The 19,688-nt window shown below is 39.0% G+C and overlaps 1 protein-coding gene across 1 annotated transcript; it reads left to right on the top strand.

The window, feature by feature from the left end:
* Positions 1 to 583: 583 nt before the first annotated feature.
* Positions 584 to 11,486, top strand: LOC116720822 (somatostatin-like receptor F_48D10.1). Its single transcript, XM_032564272.1, has 5 exons — positions 584 to 1,983; positions 4,864 to 5,004; positions 5,072 to 5,344; positions 6,220 to 6,366; positions 7,494 to 11,486. The coding sequence occupies exons 1-5, from the start codon at positions 1,408 to 1,410 to the stop codon at positions 7,707 to 7,709; spliced, it is 1,353 nt and encodes a 450-aa protein (XP_032420163.1). The 5' UTR covers positions 584 to 1,407; the 3' UTR covers positions 7,710 to 11,486.
* Positions 11,487 to 19,688: the final 8,202 nt, after the last annotated feature.

Here is a 19,688-nt window from a genome sequence, read left to right as displayed (position 1 = left end):
GACTTCTTCCTCAGCTTCATTCATGTTAACCTGTTAACCTGTTTGCCCCCTGCTTTTCCTTCACACCTGCAACCAGTTCCAATCAGCCACCTGTTTCTTATCCAGTAATCAGGACTCCCAGTATTTAAGCTCCTCTCCTTTTCTTGCTCTAACTCTGTTCTGTTGATGTTAATTGACCTACATATACACTCTTCTTTCACTCTGACTAAGCTTGAGATATTTGGGAGGGAATATTGGGGAAGGATCTGTTGTTACATGTGCAAAGCTAGTAGAGACATAGCTTAAATACTTAGGCGTGTTATACCAATGAAAGACGGTACAACAAAACATTGATTCACGGGGGAATAAATACAAATAGACACTACATTTTCTGTTTTTAATCTAAAAGTATATTTGAATTCTGTTTTTTCCCCTGTGTTTTAAAAATGATGCACTACTTTGTGTCACTAAATAAAAAGTTTGTAATCTGACAAAATGAAAAAGAACCAGGAGCGCTTTGTGTTGTGATAAATAAAATCCCAACAGTTGATGAAAGATGGCATAGTCCTTCTTATTAAAGTAGAGAGAGAACGAAAATTGAACTTAATTGCTTCATTGCGGAGTCTCTCTGAATCCCCCTCTTTCGCTTTCTCTCTCTGCTCAAATCCTACGAAGGAGAAGGAGAAAAGCTTTGAGCTCAAAGTTAAAAGAGAAGCGGCGGAGCTGCAGCTCAGCACCACGGACAGCGAACGATGCCGACATTTTCTATCCGTTCTGGTCAAGCAGTGGAAAAATCCTAAGAATGTGTCGAAGATAAAAGAGGCTTTTTCTTGGGCTTACGAAGAATTTTTTAAAATTTTTTATTTTTACCTCTGTTCAAAGTAAGACGAACCCTCACTGTATATTTTTACTCTATGTGCGTTAAATATCTCCAAATTCCTTAAATAGCCTATCGTATTCCGCCATTATCAAAAAAAAAAAAGGAGTAGCTTTAGCAAGGGTTTATAATTTATCCTGTAAAACTCCTTTTGCAGAATCCAGATATATAAATGTAAATCCAAGCAGATGCGCTGTGCGTAAAAGCGGTGACACCGCTCGGTGCCATTCAGCTTTGGTGCGCGGCGCACTGTTCTGCTCGTCTTGTTATTTGTCAGATTTTAATATATGTATTTATTTATCGTTAATGAGGCTGACGTGAAGCTTCTCCAACTACACCAACCTCTCATGTGAGATCTAACTGTCTTTTGTTTAAGCTTAGTTATATTTGAGTGAAAGCCTCTTTTTTAAAAAAAAAAGACTTTACATAAGAAAAGCAGAAAGTAGTACTTCACTGTCGCAGCGGTTTTACTTCTTTTTTGCTCTAAAGTAAGATCAGTACAGTCTATTTTCGGAATCAGGGGAATCACAACTGCATGTGGATTGTACACGATGGACCCTCCGGACCCGTACTGGTATCCACTCCCTCCAGAGCCCAACTCCTCTGCAGCCGCTGGCTCCCCCTTTTTCTTTCCCTCCCCTCGTCTCCTGAACGTCTCCTCCAACATGTCCACGCAGAGTGTCCCCTTCCAGGGCAGCAGCACCCCGGTGACCGCTATTATCTACTTCACTGTCTTCTTGGTGGGTCTGACCGGCAACACACTGGCCATTTACGTGGTGTTGCGCTACGCCAAGATGAAGACCGTCACCAACATCTACATCCTGAACCTGGCTGTGGCCGATGAGCTCTACATCATCGGACTGCCCTTCCTCACCACTCAGAACGTTCTCTCGTACTGGCCCTTTGGATCGTTCCTCTGTCGTGTGGTGATGACTGCGGACTCCATGAACCAGTTCACGTCCATCTTCTGCCTCACGGTCATGTCCATGGATCGTTATCTGGCTGTGGTCCATCCGATCCGTAGCACCAAATGGAGACACCCTCGCGTGGCCAAGGTGGTGAGCGCAGCGGTCTGGGCTGTGTCCTTTATCGTGGTCCTGCCAGTGGTCATCTTCTCTGATGTGCAGGTATATCTTTAGGCAATATGTTCATTTTATTTGTAGTAAGTTATCATTATTATTAAATATAAACATTCAGTTGGAAGACAACATTTATTGAACCCCAAAAGTGCAACAAATAAAAAAAAAAATAGATTGAAGATACTTTATTGTGTCAGTAACTACTGAAAGGTCCGACATAAAACATAAATTATTTATAAAGTATCTCGTCATATAATTATAGAGTTAATTGTTATGGTTATTATATTTACAAAAACATTTCATTATCTATCTAAAGGGGGCGCTACGTCGCATCAGGAGTTATTTTCTGCCAACCTTGCAGATCAAAGTTAGAGGGTGGGGCCAATGTTGAAGTCGAGATGATTAGTCTGTGGTAGACTTGCTCTGCTGGTTGCTGAAGTGGACCCAAACACAGTCAGGATTAAGACATAATCAAAGTGTCAAAAAAATGCAGAACCCATAAATAAGTAAGTGTGTATATATGCCAATTTCTTTTGCCGGAAAATCTACAACTAAGAGTGATAAGACCACAGTCGCCATTTGTATTGTGTTTTAGTACCAGATCAATTTTGAGCTATTTTCAAATGAGTTGTTTTTAAGTTCGTTTTTGTGCTATATCTGATATTATTTTTGTATAGGGCTGTGTGTTTCAATGTGTTTATAACTTCCTTTATGGAAAAAAACACACATGGGTGATAAGATGTTAGCAAAACAGGCGACCTCCTGTGTTTTGCACACATTTCTCCATGGTAATAACGTGTGAAACCTATGGAAGTTCACATGTCTGTCTTGTCCAAGAACACAACGACAAAGTGACACAGATAGAGCAGGGATTTGAACCAGCAACCCCTGCTCAGTTACAGATCAAACCTTTTACCTGCTGAGCCCAAAACGAACTGCATGAAAAGCTGAGGTGTTCAGAAACTGTTGGTTCCTGTAAATACAGAATGAAACCTTCATTGTTTACTGCAGCTTCTCCATCAGCATAAAAATTACTTTGAAATTCAATTTCCACAGTTTCTTTATTCCAACTTGCACTTTAACGCACATTTTGTGTGATTTTACAAATTTATTCAGCTATTAACTTCTGTTGTATAATCATATCTTCAATATCCTTCTGTTTTTCTGAATAGTTGCATCAATGTCCTTCTGAATAAATGAAGATGTGGAAACTAATCCGGATTTTTAGCTGACGGTCAATAATTTTCTCCTGTGCTGTTGGTCTGCTGTTCTGCTGCATCTCTGTTGTCCAAATTGTTGATGTAGTTTTATATAAAGTTAACCTTGAGTTGTTTGACTTCAGTTTTTCATGGAGAAATAAATCTTATTTCATGCTCAGCACTTAATGATCAGCTGACCTGTTAAAGAGGAATAAAATAGTTAATATAAAAGTTTCTTGACTTCTGGGTTTAGGTGTTTAATATTATTATTTTTTAAATCCCATTTATTTAACCAGTTCTTATCTGAGTGGAACGTGATTTACTTTGTACTTTAACGTGTGCTTCACATGTTTTCCACTTGTATTTCATTGGTGTTTCACATGTGTGTTTTTCCTTTTTCTAACATATGAAACACATGGGGCACATGGTTGATGCTCCACGTGTGAAGACGATGTTGGTTGTTTAAAGTGTTTTACGCAGCGAATAAGGTTTTATTGGAATGCAAATCCTTTTAAATGGTGTCTTTGCAATAAATACTGATGTGTCACTTCACATGTGATGATATGTGATGACACAGCAATGCTTGCACTGACCTAGAACCTGTGGTAATTAGAAAACTGGTTGTGCTTACGTTTCATTGGGGAAATGTAAGCACAAAGTTTCAAGAAAGTTATTTTTTCTTACACTGGTTTTTGCCTTTCATGTGCCAGTATAGTCACAAAATATTTGCTGATGACTCGGCAAGCTCATTTTCCAAATGTTCCTCCTGCATGGTTATGGATGATTAATGAAGGTAGCAGATCTTTCTCAGTGTCTGATCGTATAAGGGGAGAAACTTTTTTAAATATGAAGAGCATGTTGATATTTTCACTTGTGTACCATCAGACTTAACATCTACCTGTGTGGGTAGATGGCGGACATATGAAAAGAGTTTGACAGAGTGCGCCCTTCGAATAATATTTTAACAGCTAATTTGTAGTAATGTTACAAAATACTGGCTAATTATGAGGAGAAAAAAAAGAGACTTGCACAACTACTTAGTGGCTGTAAGAAAAAGCATAGTATTCTGCTCATACAGTTGTTGAGAGGAACTTGTTAATCTGTGCTTGTGCACAGCAAAGCCACGATGCCATTCAAAAATGGTGCAAATGCCATATTTTATTGTATCTTTCTAACTAATGCGTAAACTTTATGGTTTGAAATGTAACATCCGAACTGGTGGTAAGATACTAATTGCCAACAAAAATCTAACAACAACAGCTGCAAAGGCAGAATAATCAAATAACTGCAACTAAAACAAAAAAAAATCTAAGACAAGGCATAAATAATAAGAAAACTCACATTGGCTTAAAAGACAGAACCAATGTTATAAGAAAAAACAGTGGCTTATTAGTAATAAGCAGTTAATGGAGAGGAGGAACAGGTGTGCTGATTACCACACCCTGTTCAGGTGTGACAGAGACAGGAACGCCTGCCAAGGAAGCTGATTTAACACGATGAAATGGGAACATCTGTGATAATGTACAAAACAGAAGTGACAAAGAAAGAGCAAAATATTAGTTCTAAATTTAATCTCAAAATGCTAAAAAACAAAACAAAAAAAGTGACAACGCATACTTCTTGTTGAAACAAGAACAACCTTCTGTAATAATAAACTAATTCTTCAATCTTCTACGTACTCATACCAATCTGTTTTAAAAAGATCTTTTTTCCCTCTAATGTCACTCAGGACATGTTTAACTCCTGCAACATGAACTGGCCGGAGCCAAAGGATGTGTGGTCGACGGCCTTCATTATTTACACTGCCACAGTGGGTTTCTTTGGGCCACTGCTCGTCATTTGCCTCTGTTACCTGCTCATTGTTATTAAGGTGCGTTTATATCACCTATCTGTCATACGTCCCTTCTGGCGTTAAAGATGTATTAAATATTATGCAGGTGAAGTCATCTGGGGCCAGGGTGGGCTTCATTAACCGCCGCCGTTCAGAGCGAAAGGTGACGCGCATGGTGGTGGTCATCGTGGTGGTGTTCGTGCTCTGCTGGCTGCCGTTCTACATCATCAACATGGTCAACCTCGTGGTCATCATCCCCGAGTCCAGTGTCACTGCCGGGATCTACTTCTTCGCTGTCGTCCTGTCCTACGCCAACTCCTGTGCGAACCCGCTGCTCTACGGCTTTTTGTCGGATAACTTCAAGCAAAGCTTCAGAAAGGTCGGCTGAAAATCCTCCAGCCTTAAAACGAAACCACAGAATTGATGAAGTTCTCGAAGTTGCCATGCCATGTTGTGCAACAGTCAGACATTTTTTTCTTCTTGTTTATGTTGTTTCCATTACTCGCCTCGTTTCCTGCTTTACTTTGTTGGTCTTTGTGCTCTTTCTTTGGTTAAGGTCCTGGTTTTCCAATCGCACCTCAGGCTCAGTATTGTCACTCCTGCCTTTCTTTATTCCTTACCATCTTCAGATGATTCACGTGTTTCTTCTTTTGGCAAGTTCCACTTTCAGTTGGTTTGAATAATAAAAGAAATGCAGCACATTTTGTGACATTAATGATTCCTGACCTACTTATAAAGTATCTATGACACTTTTGAGGTTGTGTGGTGGATGTGGATTGGTACGGGGCCTTAAATTTCACGGTGTGCCTCTTCGTCAACATGCCACTAGTTACATTTTGCAGGTACCACATTTTATGTTTTTCTGTTTTATAACGTAGGGATTTAGGTAAGGAAACAGATATTGTAAAAGTGCAATATTTCTCAAATGGTCATTTTATTGTGATTCATTACACGTAGAGAGTGTATCTCATTTTTTGTTTTAATTTTTATATATATTTAATGATTATGGATTTCAGCACATCTGTCAATGCCCACGGCCCAAACCCAGCCAGTCTCTGGACTGTAGAGGTTTCCATTTGAGCTGTAAATTTTGGTGAGTATCCCAGAAAGCAAGAACCCTGACACCATGCCACGGAAATGAGAAAAAAAAAAAAATTGCCCCGTACAGATTCATGGTTCCAATTCCTGGAGAGCTCTCATGTGGCTGTATAACCTTTCTAGACAACCTTTAAAGCTGCTCTTTTGACCCTACAGGTGCTCTGTGTTAAGGGTATGAGGTGTGCCGCCAATGGTGTCGATGACGGGGACCCCAGCGCTCCACGCACAGAGAAAACTACGGCACAGGACTGCATCCTGCTCTCCCCTCGTAACGAGGTCTACCACGACGCACAGAGCAGCCAGGTAACCTCGCTATGTAGGTCGTGTTGTGCGGGAGATAATGTGAAAATGATGATGTTTGGTGCATATAAAGGAGAAGCAGGAAAATAAATGGGTCCTTTATGTAAAGATTATGAATGTCGTCTGGTATCATGCAGGAAAATTACATTATTGGCCTTTAAGGACGAAGAACTGACAGAAAACACTTTGGCTCAGGCAGCTTCATCAAGTCCAATAAGAAGAGCTGTAAATCTGCCATAATGGCTCTGAGACTCCCTTTATGCTATACCAGCTGGTTCAGTGTTATGAAAACATAAGTCACAAATTCAGACATTTAGTTGCTGATGTTTAGATTTGTGTGAAAGTGCTTTAGCTCCTCAAACTTTCCCACTTTTTCGCACTTGACTACAAAACTACAAACTGTATTGTGTTCAATTAGGATTTTATGAGATAGACCAACACAAAACACTGCATAACTATGAAGATGAAGGAAACTGACCCATGATGTTTTGCAATGTTTACTAAAAATCTGAAAAGTGTGCCAGGTAAAAGAAAAATCATCATGAAGTCTAAGAAACACAGCAGACAAGTCAGAGGGAAAGTAATTTAGAAGTTAATGTAAGTTTGGATTATAAAACAATATCTTGCTGCGCATTATGTGTTTAATCCATCATCTGAAAACTGAGGGAGTGCAACACAATCAAAACTGGCAGGTTGGATGCACTCTCAAACTGGTATGACTGAACATGAGCTAATCTGCTAAGAATGAGCTGAGATGTTAGTCTCTATCCGCCCAGCTGATAGAGACAAACCTTTTCAGATATAAGAGAAGCTAACGTTGTTTTTGCAAAGCATTGACACAGGAGGACACCATTTGGTCAAATTAACAAAATATTCAAAACCACATCTCTTTTTTTCATTGAACTTACATTTTGTTGTTCTAACACGTAAAATCCCACAAAGCTAAAAATAAAGCTTGTGATTTCAATGTGAGAAAAGATGAAAAAGTATCAAAACTTTTTCAAGGCACCGTCTCCTCAGTAATTTTACCAAGCGAAACTACAACTTCCACTTCCTCCTTTATTTTCTCTCAGTACATCAGCAATAATTTTTATACATTTCTCTAACCTATTCTCCTTGCCTTGCTCAAGATCTCACCTCACCCCACTGACTGTTTTGGCCCCCACTCTGCTGCCGACCTGAACCGCTCCACCCCTAAGTACCAGCTTTCCTCCACGTTCCCGGGAACAGCCGCTACTACGGCCGGAAACGTCTTGATTACTTCTGAGGCACCCGAACCTCCCACTACCACGGCCCTGACCGCCGCCGCCTCCTCTGCCTCCGTAGCTCCAGAGGAACAGCAGTGAGTGGACTCTGGGCCCCAGAGTGGGTCTACAGAAGAGAAACAGAGAGAGGCTGGACTTGCTGTTTAAGATATCAAACCGAAAAAATTTTGTTTCTTTTTCTTTCAAACTGCAAGCTCACTTTAAACAAATTGCCACACTTCTGCTTCTCATTGTGTGACAAACTGTTGAAGATTTTTGTTTACCAAGCCCAACTCTTCATTAAGCCTCCCTCTGACATAAGTGCCTTTTCATCAGCTCTCAGTAATCATCTCAGCTCCTAAAGGAAGGCAGAAACATTCACACAATCTTTTTTTTTGTGTGTGCTTTGTGTCAAGGACTCTTTTAGCTTGTAACCATGTCTACGCTTACTAGACCCAAATGCCTTTTACATTCAGAGAATAGAATTTGTACAGTTTATTTCATATAACTAACACCAATGTTTTAATTTGTACTTAATGTTTTTTTTTTATGCTCACACTAATTTCTTATCATTTACTATACAGTTATGATCAAAATTAACATCCTTTCAACAAGAGCATTAATATCTTATTCAGTTTGGGCTTTAAGTTATGAATTTAACCTTCCTTTTTCTATGAAGAAGTGATTATACAACATGCAACTTCATTAGTTCCACAAATTACAACTTATTGTGATTTATGTTTTTCCCTTCGTCTGCATATTCAACAGTGACGTGCGGTGAGGTTCATGGCTGGTGAGGAACTGGCTTAATCAAAAATCATAAGAGCCCCTGCATGTTGTACATACGGAAATTTTGCGCATGCGGACAACATTGAAGGGCAAAAAGAGTATACTTTCACATGCCACCCATAGCCGTGCTGCCATGGTAGAATAATTCCGTTAACTCAATGAAACTTGGAAATATAGATATTATTTTAGTGCTATGCTGCACAGCAAAGGGAAAACCCGCTGAAGTACAACTCAAACCACCATTTTCTCTGTATCGGCCAAGCTACACATAGACTCGTTGCGTGTAGCTTGACTTTTGATCGCTCCTCAGCACACGAAACATGTTACACATAGTTAGTAACAACAAGCACTGTACATTATATACATAAGATAAATGATGGAAAATCAGTTCATATATTAAAAGCTTTTTAACCATTTTATTGGCGACGTACAAACAGGAGGATCATGCTCCCATAGAATGGCAGCCAGTGCAGTTAGCGAGAGCTTGCGCAATCACCTGGGATTGCGCAACTTTGTCAAAGTTTGTCAAAGTTTCAACTATTTGACCCAAATTCTCACCTTCTGGAGAGAGGAAACTGGTAAGGATATATTAATTGTTAAGATTCATGCCTGTCATTGAGTGGAAACTGCTGCAACACCAGTGTCTTTGTCCACAGTTGTAGTTTATGCCATCCAAGAAGTGCCTGCTTCAAAATTAGCACCTTCAAATTCAAATGAAAAAGAAGAACTTTTGGAAAAGTCTCGGCGAGGCTTTCAAACCTAAGAACACAAAGTAGGTAAAAGAATAGAAAGTGATCCCAAACCCAGATCAAAACAGGCAAACATTCACCTCATTCCCAAATCATCTACCCTATCCTGACAAAGGATGAACCAGCTGAAATGCTAGTTTCTTTCCAGGAGAATTAACCAACTAAAATGATCTCTCTCTTCTGATTAAAACATGGATCCAATATTGAGCCAGAATTAGACCAGAAGCTTGTTGATGGTAGGCTGGCCATTGCTTTCCTGCGCTAAGTAAAATTCTCACTTACAGAACAGTTTGTGCTTTCTACCATTCACTTGGATTCCCTCTGGTAGATTTTTCTATCGGGCCAATCAGTGAACAGAAGAAGTTGTGAACGATGACGTTGTTTTTCTGCGCTGTTTTAGAGTCGTAGTCTGCCTGTAGTTTTAGGAATGGCAGCGGAGGAAGTGAACGAAACCGTCCAGTCAGTTTTGATCACACTTCCAAGTATTGAATGAATATTATCAGCCACCCCGTTCGGATTGGCACTTCTCTTTTCACAATGCAGGATGGTTACTTAAATCACTGGCAACTTCTGGTAAGCTTCATAACGTCAAACTTCTGCGTTACATACAGTACAGACCAAAAGTTTGGACACAACTGTGTGTCCAAACTTTTGGTCTGTACTGTACATCACATCAAACGTTAGCAACTGGGTAAAATTTAAAACATCAACACAATCTACACCTCCAGGAAGTTCGTCAATAAGAGCCCAGATCCTCTGTACAAAGTAAATAGCATAGGACAAGGAGCTGGTTTTTACCAGGCTGTGTTGGTGGTAACTAAAATTTGCTTTCCTGCAAAACACTAACCAAATTGTTGGATGACTACTGAAAGACCACACAACAACTTATGCCTGACTGGGGAATATAGGCTACATGATTTTTCAGACTAGCTAAAGCCAATTGAAAAAATCCAATAGAAATAAAGGTTCACATTTGTTTTGATGTTTTGCCTACTTCAAGTTGTCTTCTGACACTGCTCCCTGTCCTGCAGGACTTTTTTATTGGCTGCTGACAACACCTTTGCAGATGGGTCAGTAATCTGTTCACACTCTCTATATCAACTCCCAAATGCAATGGCGTAAGAGCGTAACCTCTGCTGAGACGCCATCATTTTGTGTAAAAATAGATTTCTGGGTTGGTTGAGTTAAAGACTGAGCTGAGGTCAGGGTAGTCAAAATTCACAATAAATTCAAACTTGTGTACCAAATCTTAAAAAAAACAAACACTAATTGCATGTTGTATAATCTTTGCTTTCCTGTAAATTCAAACTCAAATTATTCACAAAAAACCCTAATTAATATAATGCTGTCACCCATGATGACATGGTGATTTTGATGGATTAGCATCTGCATATCTTGTGAAGTCTAATACTGTATATTATGTGTGTATTTTTAAACCAGGCTTGTTGCTGTTTCCTACAGTGAATGTAATCGGTTGGCAGCTCAGAAAAAACTCATCCAGCATCGAACACAAAACCTCTGACCTCTTTGTTCTTTTACTCTATTTGTTTTGTGTGTGTGTGTGTCGGTCGGGGGGTTGCTCAGCTTTATTTGTGTCTCTTACATGGATTTGTTTTTTTCAAAAGATGTTTTTAAACTCCACAATTTCTGTGAGCACATTGCTTCCTGGGTTATTGAGGGCTTTAGCTTAGACTCATTCCTCGCTAAACACTAGATGAGGTATTTAGCTCTTGGGCTTTACGATCATATTTCCACTTGAGCTTTTAAAAATTATTATAGTGGAGTTGTAACTGGGACACTATGAAAAGGACAATTCGTGGTACAATTGCAGTTCAAATGAGTTTCAAACTCATTAGTTTTGCATTTGAAGCTTAAGGATTTTCAAACTAAATTTCTGTGAATAAAAATTCAAAAGACTTTTTTTTCTAGTGCTAAATTGTGCCGGCAGTACTGCTGTATTGTTGTTTGTGTGTTTTGTCTCTTCTTTTAGTCATATCCAACAATCATCCTGCGTGTAAATATATAAAGTTAATTTAGGACATCATATAAAGAAGGCAGAGACTTTTATTGAAAAAGCACTTTAGTGCATAATGTGAAAGTAGAACATTTTCTGATGGATTGTTGGGCCTTTTGTGTTTTGGAAAAAGTAATTTTTTCATCAGTGCAAAGAAGCTGATTGGTCGATAATGATCAAGTGGAGCCAACAATTCAGAGAAAACGAACCAAGGTTGTTCATCATAAAGGCTTTTACGCACAAATTTCTTGAATACTTGATAGTCATTGTTGTGAAGATGTACCGGTGCTTTGGATGTCCTTGAAATAAAACGTTTTTAAAAATCTGGTCATGTCTTCTTCTTCTTCTTCTTCTTGCACAAACACGTCCTAACAACTCCAAGCGATCAGACTGAATCTGTGGAAGGAAAATAAGCACTGAGTGGATTTTAGGAGGTTCACAATGTGAGCAACAGGCTTTACGTTGACCAGATTGGTTCTGCTTTCAGGCTCGGGTCAAGGTCCAGAGTTATCTCAGGAGCTCCCTCTCTGAACCAGAATGAAAACTGACTACCAGCAACAAACTACATTCTCTGTAAGTTTTAGGGGTTTCTGTTTGTATCTGCAGTATTGATAGTGCCATCTAAAAGTATTATAGTAGCATAAGGGGGCAATGTTATGTATTTTACAGGCACATTGTGCAGTTTTATAGCTGTTGATAGCTGATATCCCTTCAGCAGAGGGTGACAGCATGGATCAGATGGTTAAAACTTGCATAAAATATGTTCTTCTACTGCCAAAACAATTCCTTACACATGCAAAACTAGTTTCTGAATCAATAAAGAAGGCTAACATTAAGCTCCTGGAGAGGCCCTAACTTTAACGCTATTTGAAATGTAAAAACTGTGATTTAAACCTGGGACGGTGGTGGGAAAGCAGTCAATTTGAATTTGCTCTACCAATTATACCAAACAAAAAGCCAGTTTCATTCCAGGGTCTGTTTTTGGCTGCAGACGGGATGTAGATCAGCATGAAACCAAATACTGGTGGGGGCGTGTGCAACTTTTTGAGCCAGCTGAGAAAATTCTTACTCATGTACCCAATTACTGTTTTTAAGACACATTTAAGGTCCCAGGGGGAATTGTTGTGAGCCTCTGACTAGACCTGTTATCAGGGGCACTGCCAGGAATCTTGGGCTCCATGACAAAAAATGTAATTGGGCCCCCCCATGCAGCTGCTGTTACAATTTTTTGAGTCTATCGGACCCATCAAAAGCATCACAATTTTAAAGGCTTGCAACTGCCTTACTTTCTTTGGTCTGTTGGTCAGGGGCCCTTGGAAATAACTTTTCCCACCTATATGGCGCTCCTGCCTGTTATTACAGTTTTTCCCAAAGTGAATAAACAGGCCACATGTTGTTGTAGAAAGGATATTTGAAGCACATGAAACATCTTCAGGTTCATAATGTGATATAATTAGCTAGCCCCCAACACACACACACACGCACACACACACACAAGCACAAACTGATGAATCTACAGATTGTTCACTGCATAAATCTCAATATTCAGCCCAACACCTCTAGAGATAAGCGTGACAGAAAAGAACACAAAGCAGTCAAATCCAATAATGTAGAAATGATCTCTCTTTCACATCTAATTTGTTTTATGCTCAGAGGGTCACGCAAACGCACACACACCCACACACACACACACACACACATTTGGCTCACTTCAGACAGTATACACAAAAGCCAGACTTGGCCTGATGTAATCAGAGAAGGAAAGCTGCAGGACAGACAGCAAGTCAGAGACCATGTGCCACAACACAGGACTGAAAGAGCAAAGGTTGAACAGATAGACAGCAAGGGCTGCAGGACAGTTTGGAGTAATGCTACACCTGTAGCCAAGTCTTTTCTGAACCATCTTTCATGTGATTCATGATTTAAAAAACCCTCCTCATTCATCTTCAAAAACCATAAAGAGTTTTAATGCATTCACTGTCATCGCTGAATAGGTTTTTCAAAAATATTTAGCTACATTTTTCTCTGACTGCATAACAATTTCAGGCACTCCATTTGCCACCTACAACCTTGTTCTAGGACGAACCAGCATGTAAAGAACCAAAATGCAATCCGACAAGCAGGGTTCTCCCAGAACAAATCAGCAGCTCGTCACGGGGGCAACACAGAGTCTCACAGGACAAACAACCGGGCAAAAACTCTCATACCTGAAGGCAGTTTAGAGGCTAATAAACCTACCACGCATGTTTTTCATTGGTGGGAACGAGTTGGAGTAACCAGCGTGAACTCGTACATACATGCAGAGAATAAGCTAAATGCAAGCAGATGGCAGATCCCAACTAAAAACTTCATTTAAAAACAGCAATTTCAGCCTGCAGCCCTAACAGGGATGCATCTTCTTTAAAAGCTTTCAGGTTAGCGCTGCATCCATGAGCAGTTTTGTGCACAAATGTTTTTAAATGGTTCATAAGTAGCAAAGATGTAAACAGAGACTGTAAGTCCTCAATGCGACAGGCGGGATCTTTCCCTGAATCTCTCCTGAAGTGGTTTCAGTTTCAATTTGGTTGTTTTTTCCAAACTCAGTCATGGAACATATTATTGTGATTATCAGTAAGTTAATTGCTGATTCTGTTAGCAAATACTCCTAATCTCCACTCGTAACACTTGCAACTCAAAAAGGTTTAATTTGTTCTTTTTGATGATTTCTACTTTTCTCATCTATATGAGAATCAACTGGAACTGCAAACTAGTTTTATGAGGTTCTAATATTAAAACATGTTTATGTTTATCTTAAGCTATTTTATTTAAAATAAAAAAACAACATAAAACATGTCAGTGGAATCAACTCAGAGGCTGAATGGAGATGCCAAAGGTAAGTAATTTTCAGACATTATCGAAGAGCGCTAGCGCTTGGAACAGAAAGCTCTTTTGTTCTGTGAAAAAGTGGAGCTACTGAAGAGCAAAGAGGTTTTCCACTGCTCTCCCTGAAAGGCTTCAGTCAACATTCTTTTAAAAGCAAAAGTGCACACACAATACTAAGAAAGTAGGTGTTTAAATACTTGTCTAAAGGTGCTGTAGTCAGCCATCAAAAAGCCCCGACATGTTAGTAAAAGAGCTCCGGTAGAGCTGAGAATACTGATCACTGGTGATGAAGAAGATGAAATCCCCTGAACACAGAAAAGGCTGGGTTGAATCATAGCAACACATCTGCTTAATGAAGCAACTATGTCTCACTTACAAAAAGACTAAAAAAAATAATGACTTATATTGCACTTATCCTTTGATAGAAAGTTAGCTGAAAACTAAAACAGACATAAAAATAAACAGGGTCAAATTGACCACTTCAACAAGGTCATGGTGTCTTTTCATTGAGTCGTGACTGCAACTAATTTTAGTTAAGATTTTTCAATTATACTGTCCTACTTGTTCAATTATTCAACTATGCATCTCTACAGTAATGGATGTTGTTCACTGGAAAATTACTTCCAGCCATTTTTGCAGCAGAGAGAGAGAAAGAGAGCTAGAGTGCAGCAGCAGGCGATCTACCAGATCTGCTTACACCTCTGTGACCAGAACCCTTTATTCTTTTCCTCCACTGTTTCCCAGGTTACCTCTGTTCACATTTCCTCCTTTCTCACTCAGTAGGGAGCCTGATTTCAAGGAGAGGAGGAGGAGGAGGACGACCCTCATGCCTGCTAACAAACCAGCCCCTCTACCCACCCGTTACACACGCACCCACCTTCACGATCAAAGACACAAAAATCCACAAGGTTTTAGTGAATCTTTGCAGACGTAGGCAGAGGAATCTGTCCGCGTCCACAGCAGTCCCCTGGAGTGAAGCGATCATGCAGCCCCAGGGCTGACCTTAGCAGCTTGTCAGAGGACATTACTGTCCTGTGGGCATCCAGAGAAGACATGCAAAGGAGAAAAACACAAGACAGATATTGTTATAACATATAGGACAAAACTGCTGCGTTGTCCTTCTGCTACATCTAAGCTTATTAGAAACTGGAAGTGCATTTGATAATTTCGTTTCAGATGGAATTACATGTATATATATATATGTATGCCTCACTGGAGATAGGCATGTTAGATAATGGATGGATGGATGGATGGATGGATATATGTATATAATTATTTTTTTTCGTTCATATATATACAGTATATAGCTCAGTAACAAAGCGTGATACCAATACTGTTCATTCCACTGCCTTTGCGTGAACTTGATCTTCTGGTCTCAATTGACGCCACAGAAGCAGAAGAACAGCCAGAAAAGAAACAAGTGAGGCATTAAAAAAGGGCTGCAGTTACTCAATTACAGTAAAATATGAAAGACGCCTTTCAGGACCAATCTTGTTAAATATGAGCATCTTCTCTTTATGGTTTGTGTAAGCACTCTGACATTATGGGAATGTCGTTTCTATCGACGGGTTGAAGTGGCTTGTGGTTTTTCAAGGTTAAACACTCACTTGTTATCAATCCAGCTGAGAGCACAAATGCATATTTTTAGATTGAGATAAAAATATGCATTAACTCATTTAATGCCCTAAATGAGTTTAAGCTTCTCCATCTACTCTGGATGTACAGTGGTGTTCAGCCGCTAATCTAAAACAGTGAAAAATATGTCTTAGCTATTTGAGTTACCTGGGAAGTCTGAAAAGTCTTGGTTCAGTGTTTTAAAGAAAGTTGCTGCTCCTAAAAATCTTTTTAATATTCTATGTTTTGCTCTTACTTGCATCAATAAAGCCTAAAAAATATAGAGGTAGTTTATTATGTAGTTGTACCATAAAGAAGAAAACAAGTCCAATTGAAGATTTGTATGCAAACTATCAAATGTATTGGTAAATGCTAAGCTTGGTTGAATATTATGCACAACAATGAAAAGGATTTTTGGGTTTCTTTCGTTTGTTCAGACTTGGATTCTTTCCTTGTTCCATCAGGCATCATGTTAGCCTTAGCGACCTTTGCTGAAAGAGATACAATTATTGAACGCCAACAAAACGGAGGTCAGAACGGAGCCGGCTGCCGTAGCGGACGTATTGAGGAAATAACCATGACGTTCATATGAAGCAACTTTTAATTAGAAAGCTTAAGGGTGAAATAATTAATCAGAAAACTGTTTTGACCTGGAAAGGCATCAGAAATTATTTTAATTGGAGGAAATCATTTGTAAAATGTCCCCAACTGCTGCTTGCTAACGTCTTCCTACTTAGCAACATTGAAACATGAAAAGAACATTTTACTGATAAAATAATGTACATTTACACTCCATGTTTTTATTTACCTAAATTTATCATTTCAACATTTCTTCCCCTTTTTCCTCTTTTTGGTATTTTTTGTTTTTATGCAATGCTTTGTGCTTGTCTTCTGTGGATTGTTCCTTGATTTTTCTGTAAAGTTTCTCTGAATTGCCTCAAGTACTGGAGTTGAAAACCCCTGGACTAGACTAAATGGTTCACAAAGTGTTCTCTGTTTTTGTGAATGCTGTTTCTTTTTGCAATAGTAACTCCTTTGCAGTCCTGCAGAGCTTTGGCAGCTGCTGAGGAGGATAAAAAAAACATTATCGAATGTCAACGCAACTACAAAATCCCTTCTGAGGGAAGGTTAAATAAGAAACTACCCATTTGTGCGCCCCGCTCCAATTTAAATGCCACACACAATAATAAAGAACTGAGCAACACAAATAAAAAACAAACGACTTCTTCCTAAGACGCTCCAGCATCGGAGGAGACCAGATAGATGTTCACTGCGAGAGAAGCTGGCACTTGTCTTAAAGTCAAATCAGCCCCCTGCTGCTTGAGTCATTCATTAAAATCCTGCTTTCAGTCTTTTTACAACAAATTTGTGAATAAAATACAAAATTGTCAAATCAAAACAAAAAAGATAACCACTGTTTTCCTTTGTGTGTGTAAAAGAAATGTGTTTATTGTGTTTCCCTGTGGTTCTCTGCCTTAAAGAGATCCACTTTAACCGGATGGAGGGGTTTGGTGGTAGAAGAACACAAACACATCAGCTGCTCTCCGGGGTTTCAACAGGCCGCACGCCGGTTGCTTTTGCAGAGAAAAAGGCTTCTTTGAGAGAGCGGCTCTGTTCTTTTGGGTTTTCACACATTCATAAAACACACACAGCTTCATCTGTGTGGGTTGGTTAAGTTAGTTTATTAAATATGCATTTGGTAAAAGCCTGGTACCTGCATCCCCGGCAGTACAGAGGAAGTTTAGAACCTGTGTAGAACCACCCGTGTTTGCCATAATCTTTTAAAATGTCTATCGAGATGGTCGTATTCCTGCTTGTTATCAATTATTTTTTGCAAGTGGCATCTTCCAGTTGAATCGAACTGGAGTCAAAACAAACATACCATAAAATCTTAAGTAAAAGAGGAAACACTGAAAAATTTAAATAACAGTAAAAAAAAAAAAAAAGAAAGAAATTCAGCAAAATTTGATTTTCCCTCTTATTTTGCCTCTAAAATTTTCTTCTGATTGTTATGGAGTTATTTTTGTTTTTTTAGTTAAAATGTCATTCGAATACCACATGGAGGCACCAGATGACCAGCAAGTTCAAACATTTTCTTTTTTCAAATAAAGAGCAGAAGCAACTGCAAGATCATATTTTCCCTCCACTACTTGGACTTTCTTGCAATAATCTAACTGCATCTATCAAAAGAAATAAAGCAACAAGCATTGTAGACATGATGGACTGATTTAGTTGCAACTTGTCCCCTGGTGCAATCTAACACTTTAAAAAGTAAGAAAGGTTTTTAAAACTTTTTGTTTTACTGAATGGATTTAGGTCAGTGCTCTTTTCTGTCTGTGTCGTATTTATATGCCTTTGCGTGTTTAGTTTGATCTTTGTTTTTGGTTCACCACTTTCCAAAATGCCTGCATCTGTCTGTTGAGACCCTTCCTCTATCTGTCTGTCTGCAGGCTCCACCCCAGCTCCCCCTTTCTTCCTGCACTGCTACAATAACACAGGCAGAGACCTCAGTAAGTGCCGTTTTCCTGGCTGATGGGTGGACCCTCCCCATAACCAAACAGGAGCCGAGCTCATTTTACCTTCAGCCTGTCCAGACTGGACCAGTTCAGGCCAGAAAAGTACAAAATACACCAACTGGCTCCAACAACCCTGCAGGTTGTATTTACAGAACCCAGTTTGATGTGCGAGTGTTTCAGTCAGGAAGAAACCGGACAGATTAGGTGGCGGAGATGCATTGAAAAGGATGTATCAGCTTTTAATATATATATGCAAAAATTGTGTAAAATTAAAGGGCATGGAGATGCGCTTCACTGTCTGACAAACCTGAGCTCTGTTATTAATTTCATCTGTCAGTGAGTCAAACACTGACAGACATTTATAACTCACCAGGTAGGTAAGAAAATGACTTAAAAACACTTCATTATGACCTAAATACGGTTTTGTTTTATCAAAGTAAATCAGTCTTATCAAGCTCCGCCTTGATAAGACTGCTTCAGTTTATTTACACATTTCTGTTAAGTGACGCCTTGAGATTGAACTCATATAAGAGATTAGATTACATTTCAAGCTGTCGTCTGGTCTGAATTATCTCTCCAATTACATGCATTCTGATGAAACCCTGATGTTTGCATTCATCTGCCGCTTTTATAAAGTTACCAGAAATACTCACACAGAAACTTTTGGGATGTTCTTGTGACAGAAATTTACTACGGAGATTAAAATCAGCTTTCCACACAATTTGTCCTCCTCAGAAGGTTTGTGATAAATTTACAACTGCTGATTTTATGTGAGCAGATAAATGGGAATTGAAAGTTTAATTCAAATTAAACAATGACCTCTTTAATGTGGGCAGACTGTTGACAAAAGCTTTCAAAGCTGAATAAATGCAGAGTTGTCAGGCATCTGTTCCTGTTTGGTTTTTCTCTAAGAATTTTGTGGGGACAACCCCATGTTCTACCTTAATCTGAAACACATTAACAGTGATTCAATAGCAAATTAACAAATTAAAAGTCCCTAAAAGGCTTTGCTATCTACTCAAAAACATCCTTTTTTTTGGTTAGGTTTCTCAAAAGCTGAACATTAAGATAATATTTGTCATATTGAACGTTTTTGTCTTTTATTAGTGAGGTTAAGCTCATTATAAAAACTGTTGTTTTCAATTAGTCGGGATCTTAAAAACTAAATCAGTCTTTAAAAACAAAACATCACTTCAAGTGAACCAGCTGATTTTAAAAATCTTTGCTTCTGTATGCTTGCTGGATTTTCAAACCTAAAAATACAAAATACAAAGAAAGCATAAAGCAATCAATGAAAGCAAGAGAATATGTCTGGGATCATTGGTTACATCAGGATGATGCATCGTTTGTTTTGAGAATGGAGAGCAGATTTCAGTCTGAACAGAACTTCATGTACTGGCACCATGATCTACCATAACATTTGGCTCACTGCGAACTCTTTACTATTTTATTTGAAAGAAGGAAAAATAAAACTCAAGTCACTTTTTAGATGGAGTTTGACAAGGTCTGTAAATGTTTGTATAGTACAATCCTTCAG

This window comes from Xiphophorus hellerii, chromosome 5 (genome assembly GCF_003331165.1).
Source record: "Xiphophorus hellerii strain 12219 chromosome 5, Xiphophorus_hellerii-4.1, whole genome shotgun sequence".
Classification (NCBI taxonomy): domain Eukaryota; kingdom Metazoa; phylum Chordata; class Actinopteri; order Cyprinodontiformes; family Poeciliidae; genus Xiphophorus; species Xiphophorus hellerii.
This window is presented reverse-complemented; position numbering and strand designations above follow the sequence as displayed.